General features: G+C 49.4%; 1 protein-coding gene across 9 annotated transcripts in view; it reads right to left on the bottom strand.

Moving 5' to 3' along the window:
* Positions 1 to 16,561, bottom strand: part of SCUBE2 (signal peptide, CUB domain and EGF like domain containing 2) — a 486,721-nt gene that overhangs the window by 428,141 nt on the left and 42,019 nt on the right. For all 9 annotated transcript variants that reach the window (XM_085648142.1, XM_085648144.1, XM_085648145.1 and 6 more), the window contains exon 2: positions 7,959 to 8,081. In XM_085648142.1, coding sequence (XP_085504268.1) covers positions 7,959 to 8,081 — 123 coding nt within the window. The remainder of the gene's footprint in view (positions 1 to 7,958; positions 8,082 to 16,561) is intronic.

The raw sequence follows: 16,561 nt of genomic DNA, 5'->3' as shown, positions 1-16,561 counted from the left end.
GAGTGAGCGGTGTGCTCATGTGACCACAGGGTAAGTGGACGGAGAACAATGTGAGTCCATGGCGAGTGGCATAAGTGCTGTGTGGTCATTGTGAGTGCAGGGTGAATTGTGTGAGTGCATGGTGAACAGTGTGCATGCATGGTGATCGCTGTGAGTGCAGGGTGAGTGTGAAAGTGTAGGGCGAGAATGAGGAGTGAGATGTCTGAATGCAGAGTGCATTCCCAGACACTTGAAGTAACTCACCATGTTACTGAGGGCTGGCGTAGGGTTTCAGATACAAGTTAAACTATTGCTATTATGGCATTATTCAGGGACAGGGACGGACTGGCCGTAGTGGGCACCGGGCGTTTTCTCGGTAGGCTGGAAGGGTGGGGGCCAGTTTTGGACCGGTGGGGTCATTTTTGGTACAGGGTGCTGGTTTTGCAGCAGTGCTGCAATATCGGCCCCTGCACCAAAAGCAGCTGCAGTGTTTTCCATGCGCACCCCCTCCCCGAGGCAGGTCCGACTCAATTGCCAAGGCCGGTTTGCGTTCCCAGTCGGGCCCTGTTAAGGGATCGAGGGTGGAGGAAATAAATATTGTGCTCATCCTGCAACAAACTTTCAGTCTTGTGATTAGGGTTGCCAGCTCATTATATTGATGTCCCAGACATTACAAAAATGTTCAGCACTTATCTGCGCATACTTGGAACAGCAAATATAAATAGAAAGCATTTTTAATTGTGTTCTAGGGCTGCCTGAACGATCCATGACTGATAATTAAAGGGACCAAGGACAGAAAAGTCACATTACAAATGAATACATATGATGTTATTTATAACCCTATTTAGAGTCAAGACACGGCCTTTGCAGGCTCTTTAAACAACAAATGGCTGGTATTTTTCTTTTGGCAACCCTACTTTATATTTCTTTCCATGAAATGCATTCTCACACTATGGTAGTAAAATTAAAATCCAAATGTAAGGAATAGGCAGAGTGGGGGCCCAGGGGGTACTGGAACCAGAAAAAAAATATGCATTGGTAAACAGTTTATAAAGGTATGTAAATATGCAAATGGATTTTTAAAAAGACCTGTGAAAAACTCGGGCGTGCTGGAGATAAGACTCCAGACACTGCCCAGCCGAGCCCACAGCAGCCCGCGCTTAGACACTCGACGAGAGGGTGGAGGGGGGGCTGAAGCCCTTTTATCCCCAAGGGCGTTGCGCGCCTGGATGCGGGGGTGGGGGGGTCAACATTAGATGCTTACTGCTATAGGGTGGGCACGCAATCTCTTGCATAGCAATACTGCACTTTGCTTGGTTTGATAAATAAAAGTATACAGGCTTTACACATGTGTTTCATGCGATCTCTGACACCTAGATATTTCTCCTTGTTAATTTGGCAGTTCTGGCCTTGCCCTTGGCTGGTATTGCCTTTTGTGCCTATGAAAACATCCATAATAAAATAATATATGTGAATGCTAGGAGTCATGCTGCCCAAACAGTGCATGAACAAAGATGAGTTTGACTCACATGCTCAAAACCATGCCCACGCATCCTCTGAGAGTTTGGACATGTTTGAAGAGTAAGTGTCTGCACCATGAAGTGGTTGGCATTGAAGTAATTCCTCTTGGAACCCGAGCATCATCATACCAAAGTCTCCAAAACAGAAGAAGGAATGCTTGAAACAACACCCACATCACTACCATTAGACAAAATGTCACTTGCCATTGGAACACGGAAAAGAACCATTGCCTGAACGTCAAACTCACTGGAAAGGTGACAATGAAAGAGAGCAACAGAAACACTGAAGTGTCCACATAGCAAAATGGACAAACAAGAAACCTATAACCCTGCCCTAAGAGTATTCCCTTGTTTACTGTTGGAGCACACCATATGCACACCATGCAGAAGGCAGTTTATTTAAGGCTTGCGCCAAAAAGCAGTAAAGCTGTTTACAGAAAACATGTATTGTAGCACAAGCGTCTCAAACATCAGGTAGTGCACATAGAACAGTACGGTGTGTGGAGTCTGGCCAACAGCAGATGATAGAAATCAGGATGCAAACGGAACGGGTATAGAAACATGTAATCTGTATAATACTAGACTGCACAAGGCACGGTGTTTTAATAGAACACGTATTTAAATTACAATACACACTTATGTGTGTTTATATTTCTTAACATATAGTTACAGTCTTAAACCTAGGTAGTTTGAGTGATTTGCTCAGAATGACAATTTACTGTCAGTTCTGATCCTAGATTTAATCCCACCCTCTGTGTACCAGGCACTGCAACATAGCCGCTAAAACTGGTCTCCTTCCTGGAGCAAATGCCTGAGCGAGCCCCAGAAAATGTCCACTCTCTCTTAACACTAGACTCGGCAACTCTTTATTAATCTGCAAACTGTAGTCCAAGCAACAAAAACATGGTAGCGCAATCCTCAAAATACCAACCACCTTCCACTGGATCACTTTTAATCCATTGCTTGGAGTACATCAAAACTACCTGTGCTTGAGGAAATTCATGAATATTGCTTGGCTCAAACTAATTGTCAACGCTACCTTGAACCACAGGACACATCGACCAAATAATATTGAAGGTGGTCTTGATCCCTCTTGACTGAATTCTTTCATGATCAAAGATTCCAAGACTGTTCAACTGTTCCATACTGAGAATATATATATACTCCACAATGATTATAAGACAAACTTGCATGAATTTTGATTAAGTAAGGCTGTCAAGAAACTCAAAGCTTGTATGTAAAAATAAAGCAGCCACAGGCAAGGAGTCTAAGGATGGGGTACACAGTGCACTTGGACAGATGGAGGAATAAGGTTTTATAAAAGCAGTATGTCATCCGAATTATTGCCAGCAATTTCCAAAACAACATTGTGCTTGAACAAATGAAATCTGTAAGCAGAACACTGTTCCATCATTTGGAATTTAGAGAGGAACAAGAAGTAATCTGCATCTTGTCTTCTCCTATGAAAACGAAGCAATCAGACAGTAGATTTGGGGTTACACAAAACAGCCCTATTTACAGTTCCCTGTATGGAATGATGTTGCTTTCTCGTTGATACTCTAAGTTCATCAGAATGCATGCTAAATAGAACCAGGTTGGAGATCCTAGTGATCCCCTCCGCTTCAAAACACATCATACAAATAAAGGTGCGACTTCCTGCAGCTTTTGCTTCAAAATTTTAAAAAAATGCTGCTAATAGCACGGTGAGAAAAAACAAAAAAGTAGACCTTAAACACTTACCAGACAGAAAGTAAAGGTCAGGTAATGTGCAGCATTTCACCGGATACTGCCGGTGCTCAGCACTGGCAGTCCTTAAAAGCAGGGGCTGAGACGGGTCTCTATCGGGCTCCACCTTTTGCCCTCACCCTCAGGGTGAAAAAAAAAATCTTAACTCTGCAGCAGTACCACAATTCAATGCCTTTGATGTAACTTCAAAGAGACTCCTTATAGTTCTTTCAGTCTCATCATTCCAGAATGGAAGCATGTTCAATATTCTATACAAAGCCATAGTTGTTGCCTATTTATCTTATGCAACTAATAACCATTGACAAAGCCAATAGCCCTGGCTTGTTGTAGGTGTAATGCTACTTGTTGTATTATATATCTGGATGCAATGATAGAAGCAGCAAAATACCAGAGGGGTGGCATGCTGTGCTACGCACACATTTTTATCTATGGTGCTTTAAGCCACACCCTTAATTACATCGCCCACGCTCCCTTTAGAGACCCCCCATTTTTTTCATTCCACTTAAGGCCCTGATTACAACATTATATTCCAATAGAAGTTGTATGTTATAAAATAATTTACTTAGGAGGAGCAGTACGGTCCATTTGTTCATGCAGCTGTACCCCTTAGCCTTAGTTGCAACAATAAGTTTAGTTTTTGAGTGCTTTATGAACAAAACAACGCAGGTGATCTCAGTTTCAATTGGTTAACCAACGCTTGTGTGAAGAAAGCAACAATTTCAAATCAGAAAATCTTATTGAATACAGAATCAAGGACCAGATGCACACAGCATTTTTTCTTTGGTGAAGGGAGCCCTTTCTCTGCATCTCCCCAAAAAATACTGTAATGCTATGTATCTATTACTCAATTAACATATTTACGCCAGACTTTATTTCGTACAAACATTAGGTGTACAAATTGGATGCGAACATCTTAGGCAGTTTAGAAAATATACACAAAGCTACTAAACAGTAAGAATGTACTTCCTTCCCAATGACCATCTATCCCGAGAAACCAACTGTTCTCAACCTTAACCCTAGATTTAATACTGTACACTTTATCATACGGGAGGATTTGCTGCTGTAAGTGGAATTTGCGGACATAGAATTCTGCCAATTCAGGTGTGCACCTCAGTAGTAATTGTGTGCTCAAGAGCCTTTTTATTCTTAAATCATGTCCTATTGTGGGTAGCAACATGTAACACTATATAGAAGATAAAGTAAATAATTGCAGTCTAGCTTAAATCAAACCTATCTGGATATATTTCAAATGTGTGGAAACACTTTAGCAAAATGTATCATGACTTTACCACTTTACTCCAGCGCAATTCTGGTAGTTGCAGTGCTCAGTTTCACTATTCTTTGTAATGCTTGCAATGTTTTTACTACTCATTTATATATTTCTCTGTTGAGCTTAAAAGAAAATCAAACTTAGGTCATGAATTACTATATGTCCAATTCTGCCAAAAATAACAAACATAAAGTGAACTAAACAAACGCCAAACATGCCTAAACTTGCTGGAGCCACACACTTTAAAAATGAAAAGGGTGATGATTTGTTGAGTCTGAGACCACCACACTTTCTAACGGAATCCAATGAGTTTGTGCTAACATGGAGGAAAGGTTGGTTTCACAAGAAGCATCTCCTGGAGCAATGTGCCCTTGGTCTACTCCATAGCTGAGGCCTTGTCAGCATTGAAAAGTTTTCAGCTCTAGGGAGATGACATCATCTACATCTGGGATTAAAAACCAATGAACAGCAATAGTCATGTTGGCCAACATCTGGAAGGCAGTTCATTTTGTTTATTTACAGGCCTCGATAGAATCTAAAGTCTACACTTCCTCCTCCAATGAGAAAAGATGGATCTTCCCAACCGTGAGGCGAATGATGTGGGCAATATGGAGCAGACTGCCCTACAGGGGATGGGCTACATCCCATCAATGTAACTATAAAAAACAATCTGTGGTTCCCATTGTTTTTCAAGACCAAAATTATTCTTCTGGAGCTTAAAAATGCAAGTGATAACTGATGCAGCTGCTTCAGAGTACAAACTCTTCCAGGTAATAGAAATGAGGGGTGGGAAGGGAAGTGTCGGGTGCTGAAATGCTGAACTGTGTAGCCACATCACTGTCTACACAGAGCAACAATGCGTGGCAAGCAGGTGCCCTCAAGACAGGAAATAGGAGAAAAATATAGAGCAAGGGGCAGAGACTAATGAAAAATACTATTTACTGCACAGCAGCTCCCCTTTCCCTGAAATCAGCAGACTCTTATAGTAAAGAAACAAATAGTAACATCACAGGGAGTACAAGAACAACCATAGATTGGGTAGCAGCCATAGACATCCACTACTCCCATCATCTTGAACAGAGAATGAAGTTATAGGCCAGAGCCCCTGTTCCTGAAGAATTACAAGACATGGAAGATCCCACAAATTGGAAACTAGGAAGTGACATTATGGGAAATACTAGCCACCCTTTCCAGCTACAAGTGTTTTACAGCTGTGTTGGCTCAGGCTGCCAACATCTGTGACACTCTGCAGTTTGGTCAACCCATTGTCTCTTTAATGTGAACAGATCTGGTGTGCTGTTCTCACTGGAATTGAAGACCTCATGTCTAGACTAAATCCAGTCCAGACTTTGATGATGGAGATGTTTATGAGGGTTAGGAAGTCGAGCAAAAATGTAGGCTTGGAGCTTGTTACTGATGTCCTACCTGTACTGTATTTTGCAAAACAGCAGTCTCATTGAGTACTCCAAAGTACTGATAAATATTTTCAAACGAATTAAGCTGCAGCAGCCCAGCTATTATATAGGCATGTATGAAATTATTTTTATGCTAAGTCTTGGGTATTTCACAATTATTGCCCTACTTACATCTGAAATAATTTTCTGCTTTCCTAATGTTACACTCCAGGCATAATTTTACTTTGGAAACTAGCATCGTTTACTTGCCATTGTCATTTTAAGAGTAAAACCTTTTTGTTTTGTAAGTTTGAAACTGGATGGCACCTGGCGATTTTTTGTAGTCTCCAAACAACTGTAAAGTTGTGAAAAACTCCTGAAACTGCCAATTTTAATTTAAAAACCCATGCTCAAAAAACTTTGTGAGCTCCAGGTACTATGTTTAGTAGCCACAAGAGTTACACAGATGCATAAATGTGTCACTTTCACCTGTGGCCATCTGAAGATCATGTTCTCTATCTTTAGCCCTGATTCTTTCATAGACGTACTCCTCCTCATCCAGTACAACGTCTTTATCAATAATAAATAATTGGATAAAACAACTTAGAGAAGAACTAGATTTAAACATCTACATGAAACCAGGACATTATATACACACCCAGATGGCTAACCTAGACTCCGAGCAAGACTAGAACACGTGAATTATATTGTCTTCTATGTATAGATTGGAAGGCACCATCACTGCCGTTTGTGTATAAACTTCTTCCTTTCTGGGCTATCATTGTGGAACCATAGTGTGGTGCCTCTTACCTATTGTGGCCCACTAATAGGTTATCCTGCACTTGATAAGGTTTATCAAGGATCGCTCTGTGCACATGTGGAACTGTCATTGTCAGTCACTCAAACACACACACACACACACACACACACACACTGATCTTGGGCTATGTTCATATGATATGATGTGTAAACATTAGGGGCAGTATTTCTACTAGAGCATTTGGTGCACTAAAGTCAACGAGTGTGGCATGTCACAGCGACACACACACACATAGGTGATAAGACGAATCATACAGACAGATAACTGTAAAAGACCATCGAATTATGCACATTGTGCAAGGTTAAGTATTTGAGAATGCAACCCTTTCATTCTGACCAAGAAAATACCTGGCGCTAAACATATAGCCCAGGCAGCTCAACTTAACATGAATGCATCTTAAACCCTATTCCTCCATCGCTGCACTAGAAATGTTGAAAGTAGATAAAATATGGAGAGGCAAGTGAATCAAGGAAATCAGAAAACAATCTATATGCACCGCTACATGCTTGGCGCAACATAATTTTAGCAGTTTCTGCCATGTGTGCACCCTACCAACACATTGCTACGTAGGACACATGGCACTCGCGCAGTTTCTATCCATCTTTTGACTAGATTTCATCTAACACTTATGTGCCCTATCTCTCGCTCCTTCAACCAAAGTCAAGGCTCAGTAACAAATGCACAATAAAAGCACACCTCCGGTTCTCACGCACAACATTGAAATACCACCCGTACAGGCAGCATAATAGACACACACTCTCGCATCTAAAACACCCCATGTTGTACCAGTACGGTAAAGCACTTTGGTGCCGCAAGATGTGCCATGAAAGTGGAACACAATATACACAATGCATCTGTCATATATCATAAGTTTACCAAACTGTAAATAAATTATATTGTCAATTCTAAATGCATGCACTCTTTTTACCTATCAGCCAGTCATTTACCCATCCAATGAATTAGTATCGATGCAAAAATTAGTGCACGTTTTAGTTCTACTGTACTGAGGAATTGCAGTTTCCACTTCGAACCTGTATCACCTTGCACCCGGAATGGGACACCTACCTACAAAATATCAGAATGAATGTTTTGAAATTACTCTGAACCGTTGAAGGAGAGGTGTTTGTACCACATTTCTCTCTCTCTTTATCTATCTAAAATACAGTACAAATTGATGATTTCAATCCACAAACGTCAGATTTGGGGTGACAACGCTACAACACACTCACCTTCACACGTTGTCCCATTGCCTTGGTAGCCAGGCCTGCACGTGCACTTGTACGCCTTGGGTGTATTTTGACAAATTGCATCCTGATGGCAGTCGTCAAGTCCATGGGCGCACTCATCAATATCTGCAAAATTAAATAGAACATTTACTCAGAGCCTGCTTTTACAACACAGAGACGCCAGCACATTATACCACATTATGAGCATCTAGACAGGAAGAGATGAATCTATCTCCTTAATTTTTTTTAATTTTGTTATTTTTTAAATCTGTTTTATTGATTTGCAGAGTTTACCGTTTACAAACAGGCAATAGTCAGCTATGAACATCACCCACACCACATAGCATTAGACAAATCAGATGAGCAGTACCGTGAATCAGGAAAACCCCCCACCCAGCATTTAGAGGGGCCCTTAACAATGTAATGACAATACAAATTGCGATACAGTACCCGTTAATGTGCTTTGGTGGTATGGGTCCATTAGTGTGGTGCATAGAGTCTACGCAGTGTCTTCAGGATACTTATTTATACAGATAGTAAGAACAGAACATGAAAGGGAAGAACTTCATAAGTCCCCAATAAAACCAAGAACAGCAGCAAAGTCCGACATGCAGATGTTCCCCCCTCACATCCCACCGCATTTCCCCAACAACGCCCGCCCTCTCACCCCCGATTCCCTCCGGCCGGGCATCACCACATTGCCAGCCCAGCGCCGCCTACTCCAAACATCAGGTAGCACAGCGCCAACTGCGTGGCGGGCAAACTATTCACATTAGCCTACTCAACGATTTCCAATAAGGTCCAACCCCCCCGGTTGGCATGTTCCTCCGCAGTGTCTCCCTCAAGCTGTGTCAAGGCCTGCAAAAGACCTTCCCACTGTGTTGTGATAGGAATCTTCCGGAGGCCCAATGTTTCCTCTCTCAGGAGAGCTATTCCTTCCGCCTTGGCCCACGCCTGGAACGAGTACCACCATGCCCTTACATGCGGTGGGTCCAGCACCTTCCAGCGTTTGGTGAGGAGCCGCTTAGCCACCACCAGCCCAGGTCGAGAAAGCGGGAGGTGACCTTCGTAGATGGCGTTCTGCGGAAGAGATGCAGTATGTAAACGGACCACCGAAGTGTTATGGAGCGGCCCATGTACGCCCGCAGCGCCCCATGTATCGACTCCCAGCATGGGCGCACCTTACAGCAACTCCACAGCATGTGTACAATCCCGACTCCCTGCTCCGCGCAGCGAGGGCAAACCGTGTCAGTACGATGAAAGCATCTGTTAATCAATTCGGGCGCGAGGTATGCCCTATGGAGTATAAACAACTGTATTTGGCGGAACCGCATGTTTCGAGGTATGCGTATTGGGCTCTGTAGCATCGCGCCCCATTCCTTGTCCCCCAGTGGCCTCGTTAGGTCCACCTTCCATTTGCGGCGGAGCGTTTCCAGACCAACCGCTGCATGCGTGCGAAGGGGGAGGCCGCAAACCACTGAATCAGATGTCTGCCCCTTCCCATAGCATGGAGATATTGCATGGTGAGGTATTGGCTGGGCTCCACCTGCATGTCCCCCCATCTAGCGGTCAACGTCGCAATCAGGGAGCGATGTCTGAGGAATTGCCCAGGTGGCAGGCCCACCTCGTCGCCCAGTGACTCGAACGTCATGAGGGTACCGTCCCTATAAAGGTCACCCAGGGTCTGAATGTCCACGTCATACCATCCCGCCAGTGCAGGAGCGGTGAGCGCCCCCAGCCCGCTAGGGGAGTCCTCCAGTGGTATAGCCGGGGCGTAAGGCACCTGGGTTCTAGTGAGGTAGAGACTGCGGCGGTAGCATTTGTAGGCCACTACCATGAGAAGTGGTGTCGGCATTGGGGCCCTCGCTGCTGGGTGGAATAGCTTGATAATGTCAGCTGGAGAAAGGGGAGGCGCCGTGGTTGCAGTGTCGTCAAGGCCTCTGCCTGCCAGCCAGCGGGCTATCCATTGTAGTTGCGCAGCCAAATAATAATGCTCGAAGCATGGCGCAGCCAGACCTCCCTGGTCAGTGGGCAAGTACAGCTTGGGCAGAGCCATCCTATGTCTCGCACTACCCGAGATAAAGTCACGGAGCGATTGCGTGAGTGGGACAAAGAAGGCCGCCGGGACATATATTGGCAGGTTGGCAAAGTAGTACAGGAGGCAAAGGAGGATCACCATCTTGGACAGGGCTATCCTGCCTGTGACCATGAGTGGTAGTGTGGTCCAAAAAAGCATCTGGGATTTTATCGCTGCTACTGCCCTACCTAGGTTGCCCTCAATGAGATCCGCCTGCTGACAGTATATCTGAATTCCCAAATATCGGAATGTATCCGCTTTCCACTGCACACGTGCGCCATCCAGAACATAGCCTGGATCTGGGGTGTCCCCGCTGAACGCATAAAGGCAAGACTTGGTAGCATTCACCCTCAGGCCTGAGAGAGTGGCGAAGTTGAGCAGCACTCGCTCGAGATTGCCCGGGATGTTACCCACGTCTCTAACGAACACCATGAGATCGTCTGCGTATAGCGACACCTGATGCGTCGCGTCCCCTAGGGGGATGCCTCCTCCGAATGTCGCACGCAATGTCGCTACTAGGGGCTCGATTGCTAGCGCGAACAGGAGTGGCGTAAGCGGGCACCCCTGTCTGGTACCTCTACAGATTGGGATCACTGCAGAGATGTAGGGCCCAGTTTTCACCCTCACTGTGGGTGTCCTATACAAGAGCGCAACCATCTGTAGAAATCCCGAGCCCAACTCGTAGCGCGACAGCACCGCCGCAAGATATCCCCATTCTAGACAATCAAAGGCTTTTTCGAGGTCCAGTACGAGACACCCCCCCTGGGCCACCTTTGTACACCATCCGATGCCACCCGAAAGAACCGCCGCAGGTTCAGTGAGGTACTGCGCTTAGGCACAAAACCGTTCTGATCACTGTGCACCAGTTTAGGCACTACCGGCGCCAGGCGCTCCGCCAGTACCTTAGCAAGTATTTTATAGTCCACGTTAAGCAGTGCCAGGGGCCGGTATGACCCCAGACTCACGGGATCCCTGTGTGGCTTGAGCAGGGACACCAGGTAGGCCTCACGCATCGAGGGGGTAAGACGCGTTCCTCGAGAGCTGCGGAGTAAAGGGCGTGCAATTTAGGCACTAGGGACTCTCGCTAGGCCTTATAATATTCAGCAGGGAGGCCATCCGGCCCCGCGTCCTCCCAGTGGCCATGGATCCGATTGCCTCTCCGATTTCCTCCGGGATAAGGGGGCCGTCAAGCGATTCTAGGTATTCCCTGGGAGCCTTGGGCAGGCGGGCAGCGTCCAGGAATATGTCCAGCCCGGGCCCGGAACAATGTCCCGCAGAGCGGTACAGTTGCGCATAGTGGTCGGACAACACCGGATGTATCTCGCGCTGCATGTATACGAGTGACCCCTCGGGCGTGCGTATGGCCCCAATCGGGGCGTGAGCATTTTCCTGCTTAAGCAACCAAGCCAGTAAGCGACCCGCCCTGTCAGCCTTAGCATGAGTACGCGTCGTGTGGGCCGCATAACTGTGGCAGCGCATGCTGCGCCCGGAGACGGGCCAGGTGAGCGGAGTGGCAGCCCCCTCCGACTCCATCCCGCTCATATTTGAGTAGTTGCGATTCGATGCGGGTGAGCAACAATGCCAGATTTTTACGTATGTTCCACGTTGCACCAAGGCAGTGACCCGTATGGCCGTTTTGTGGGCGTCCCACTCCACCAGTGCGCTACTTGCCGACCCATTGTTTAGTTCAAAATACTCCAGTATAGCCGACCCCAAGGAAGCCCTAAAGACCGGTTGCTCTAGCGCGGCCGGCTGGAGACGCCAAGTGGGGACAGGGTACGTCCGGGATCCCAATTCAGCCGCAGTTGTAGGGGATTGTGGTCAGAATGCATCCGCCCCAAATATTCAGCATTTTCAACCAGCGGGATCAGTGCATGGGAGCCCACCACCCTGTCTAAACGCACATGGAGGTCGTGGACTGCGGAATAGTAGGAGTAGATACGGGCATCCGGATGTAGGTTGCACCACATGTCTAGTAGCGCCCAGTGCGAAAGCCAACCCACGAGAGCCTGCGCATTTGAAATAGCCGGTGTGGTGCGGAGAGATGGGAAGGACCTATCTAGGCGTGTATCCAACACCGAATTTAAATCACCGCCCAACAGCTATGGGACTCCAGCATGAGTGGCCAACACCGTGGACAGTTGTGCCAGGAATGAGGGCCGGTCAGTGTTTGGAGCATAAATGGAGCCCAACAGTATTTGTTTGCCATTCAGAGTGCCGCGAGCCAAAGTGTACCTGCCTACAGAGTCTATCTCTGTGCTGGTACAGATGACCGGGGTACCCGCCCGCACCCAGATCAGTGTGCCCCGCGCATGCGCCGTGTATGTGGTGCCGAATATCTGGCCTCTCCAGCGCTTGCGTAACCTGTCACGTTCCAGCTGTGTCATGTGCGTTTCCTGCAGGAGGGCGATAGCAGCGGTGTGCCTATGAAGGTACGCGTAGATGGAGTAGCGATGCGTGGGCGTGTACATGCCGCGGATGTTCCACGTAATTATCTCAGTGCGCGCTATCTCAAGCAAGCCAGCGCAGTGGGGGTGTCGGGGCCAGGGTGACCTAGGGCGCACGAGTAACGGGGACAGGGGGGGGGGGGTCATGTCGGTGTGCTGCAACAGAAAGAAAAACCCCAACTAACGAACCAAAAAACCCCGTAACATCAAGGGCAGACATTGCGGGGTGTCCGTCAAAACTTCTATGACTATGAGGTGATGTAGACTAAGTCAATGGAATGCCTGTGAGGGTGCTCGCGCCAGCTATGCTGCATTATGGCCATCCCCCCCTGTTCCTGCATGTGATGTGCGCCGACAATGTGGACCCCAGTGTCACCATATTAGACCAACGGGCTGTTAGGCAGACTGGCAAGCCAGGGGAGCGTGCCGCCCCACGCATCCAAACCCCCCCACCCCCCGTGTAACAGCGTACGTGACCCACCTGACGACTGGCCGGACATCATCTCCCTGACACCCGCTAGGCCAAGCTGTAGCATTAATACAACAGGCCCCCCGCTCCCAACCATTGGTAAGGTACAGAATAAACTGCCAGTAAGTTGCGTATATGCGCCATCCAGCATGGTCACCAACACAAGAAGTTCCGCTCAGATGATTTCGTCTGCAGTTTGCGGAGTCACAACCGGGAGTGCGAGATCCTCCGAGACCGTGGTGGATGGTGAAGAGGAGCCGCTCGGGACCAGGGTAGGCTGCGTCCGGTGGTCGAAACGATACTGGGCGTATGGGGAGCCGAGGGTGGTGACCGGCTCAAGAGCTTCCAGTCTCTCCCTGCGCATGCTTTCTGGATTCGGGGCATTGGACCCAGGCTGGATGTTCCTCATGGGCCCGCGTCGATGCCGCCGCCGGGTCTGCCTACCCGGTGCAGCATCACCGTCTGGATTCGCAGGCCTCGCTCCAGACCACAGACCCGACTCCTCAAGCCAGTCCCATGCCTCCTCTGGGGAGTCGAAGAAGCGGATCTTCCCCTTAGCCACCACACGTAGGCGGGCTGGAAACAGCAGTGAATATGGTAGCTCTAGGGCACGGAGTTGTCTCTTCACCGCTGTGTAATTGCGTTTTTGCACCCGGGCGGTGTAATCAGGAAAGAACATAACTGAATTGCCACCTATTTTGAGATCGGCCAACTTGCGTACTTCACGGAGGACCACATCACGATCTCTATAATTGAGGAGCTTAAAGAGGAATGGACGTGGCCTGGCCCCCAGCTGAGGTTTCTGTGCCGGGATGCGATGAGCTCTCTCAACCACAAACTGTTGTGACAGTAGACCTGGAGGCATAATATCCCAAAGCCACCGTTCCGTGAACTGCTCCGGGTGTCCGCCCTCCTCGCCCTCCGGCAAGCCAACCGCGCGAACGTTATTGCGACGTGTCGTCAGCCTTGTCTTCCAGATCATTGACCCTATCCATTAGGTCTTGCAGTGCAGCGGCATGGCTTTGCGTGATTGGTTGAAGTTCCTGGATTGCTTGACCTTGCCCGGTAAATTTGTCGACCAACCTATGATGATTAGTGTGGAGGAGGGTGAAGTCCGAGGTGACCTTGTTGATCTGGGTTTCCAGGGAGGTTCTAGTGTGTTCTAACGCTGCACCCAACTTTTCCACTGCTGCTAGGACAGAGTCCATTTTCGCTGCCAGGGCTGTTGACGTGGGTTCCGTTACTCCACCAGCATTCAGGGCTATAGGGTCCGACGTGTTCCCACGCAGCGGTCCCTGCTGCATTTTGGTTCTCATCTGACCCATCACGAGCTGTTGTGCCGTGGGCATTCGCAGCTGGACACCGGCCGGAGCAGTAGGGCGGTGAGGGGGGACCGACAGAGCGGGCCGCTCCCGCTGCGAATGCACGAGATGATGGTCTGACGAGACAAAGTGTAGCGGGCGCGTCCTGCAGGCCGCGGACAGCGGGCGGACAATGCCCCACGAGGGCCCGGGGTGGGCTCCGGCCGCAGCCATCCGGCGAGACCAGGACAGCCGAGCGCGACGACCTCCAGGCCGGGGCGCGCGGTCAACAGGTCAGCGCAGTCAATGTGCGGGTCCCCAGGACTAATGATTGGGCCCTCGGTGTGCAGGCCAGCAGGTACTTTTAGACGATGGCTCACCCCTAAGCCGGCTCCTATCTTCTCTGAAGATGGACCACAGGGGCCGCCCCCCGCACCCACATGTACTTCACGGGCTCAGTGTCAGAGTGCCACTCGGCCAGTCCCACGCCGAGGCAGGGGTCACCCACGAAGATGACTGGTACCAGAACACACCGGGGCAGTCCCAGGAAAAAACCCCTGGCAGCACCCAGCGGGAACGGCTTGCCTCTGCCCCCACCGCAGGCCGCCTTCGCTGATGCCACAGGCCAGTGTGGGGTGTCCTACTGCCTCCGCAGCCACTCCGGGGGTGACAGAGTGCGTTCGGCTCCCGCAACTCCCCCACACCAGGGTTGCACCCTCACGACATGTGTGGCCCGCCGGGGATGGCTCCGTCAACGCTTCTTGGGGCTCCTTCAGCGGCAGCGCCAGAGTTCGACAGCTCCGCACACCCCAGATCAGGGAGCTTCCACTCTAGTCGTCTGCCACTCGCAGCAGGGGTCGCATCACCTCACCGGGGTCCACTAAGGCAGGCAGGGACCCGCCGGGCTTAGAGTCTCCGCTGCCCGTGAGCACCCGGGACATTGCAGGGGTTCGACACTCCCCCAGTCACTCCACCAGTGCTGAAGCGGGGGGCTGGGTCTCCCACGCGGCCCGATGCACGCCGCCGACGGGAGCGATCCCACCCCACCACTTATTCGGGGCTGCCCAGGACTATCCTTCACACCACTGACGCCAGTCGCAACAGTCAAGCTCTGGCGGCCATCTTCCACAACAGGGTTCCACATGTGGGTCAGCAGACAAGCAGGGCTCCACCAGTCCGCACCGACACCGCCCAATGCTCCTTCGGGCACAGCTCCCCCGCCTCTCAGCGGCGCCCGGGGCAGCACAGGAGCCGATCCCGCTCGCCTCCCCCGTCGGATTCAGCCTGGAGTCTCACCGCTGCATCTGCTGCTGGGGCACAGTTCACCCTCCTCGTCGGAACGTGTCGCAGGCGGGCAACACAACACGGATCAAGCCACACCAGGGTACCTCCAACAGCTGGCCCGCTGCACCTCAGGGCTAAAGTCCGCCTCCACTGCCGGTTACTACAACGAAGCGCGGGCGTCCATTTTGTGATGAAAGGACGCCGCGCGCGAGCAGGCAGCCAGCAGGAGCGCACAGGCACAACCGTCTTCCCCAAGGGACCAGCTGACCAGGAGACGCGACATTCAGCCCGTTTGGCGCAGGAGGACTTCCGACACCGGCACCTCCACTGGTAGGTGCGTGTTTGTTGGCGCGGTTAGGAGAAATTATCAGGATTAGGGGATCAATAGCGCTGGCCTCACGGGTCCGCGTCCACCATGTTGGCTGGCAAGCCACGCCCACATGAATATACCTCCTTAATAATGTGAATAAAATGATTTTTATTTCATTGGCTTACTCTGTATTCTTCTTCTCCACTTGTGTCAAGAAATGTACCGGTTATTACCCGTTTGTAGTTTATGATTATCAAGTGGCATTCATGTGTAATAATGCCATGATTTCTGTCACCCTTCTTCCTCTTCCACTTTCTTTCTTCTTGTGTTTGACGAACAAGTTACTTACCTTCGGTAACGATATATCTGTAAGAAACATTAGTTAGTTGGATACCTCACCTTAGAATATCCCCAGGCGTCAGGCTGGATCCGGAAAGATTTTTCGTCAGCAATACCCTTGCGCGTCGCTAGGCGTCGTCTGCGGCTCCGCGTCCGTCGTCGGCGTTGTGATTGCCGGGAGGACGTCGGAGTACTTAGACGCCGCCCTCGCACGCTGACGTCAGTTCTTGTACATGTCTTTCCGCGCCAGGAACGCGGAGCCATGCAAGAGACCGGCACTGGTGCCAAAATTTCTAGGGCCCTGAAAGGGATGACCTCAACCCTAAATATCGGTTCGCAGAACGGGGAGGATGGGTGTGGCGGTGAGGAATCTAACTAA

The sequence above is a fragment of the Triturus cristatus genome, chromosome 3_2 (assembly GCF_964204655.1).
Source record: "Triturus cristatus chromosome 3_2, aTriCri1.1, whole genome shotgun sequence".
Taxonomy (NCBI): domain Eukaryota; kingdom Metazoa; phylum Chordata; class Amphibia; order Caudata; family Salamandridae; genus Triturus; species Triturus cristatus.
The sequence above is the reverse complement of the archived record's forward strand: the minus strand, read 5'-3'. Positions and strand labels throughout refer to the sequence as shown.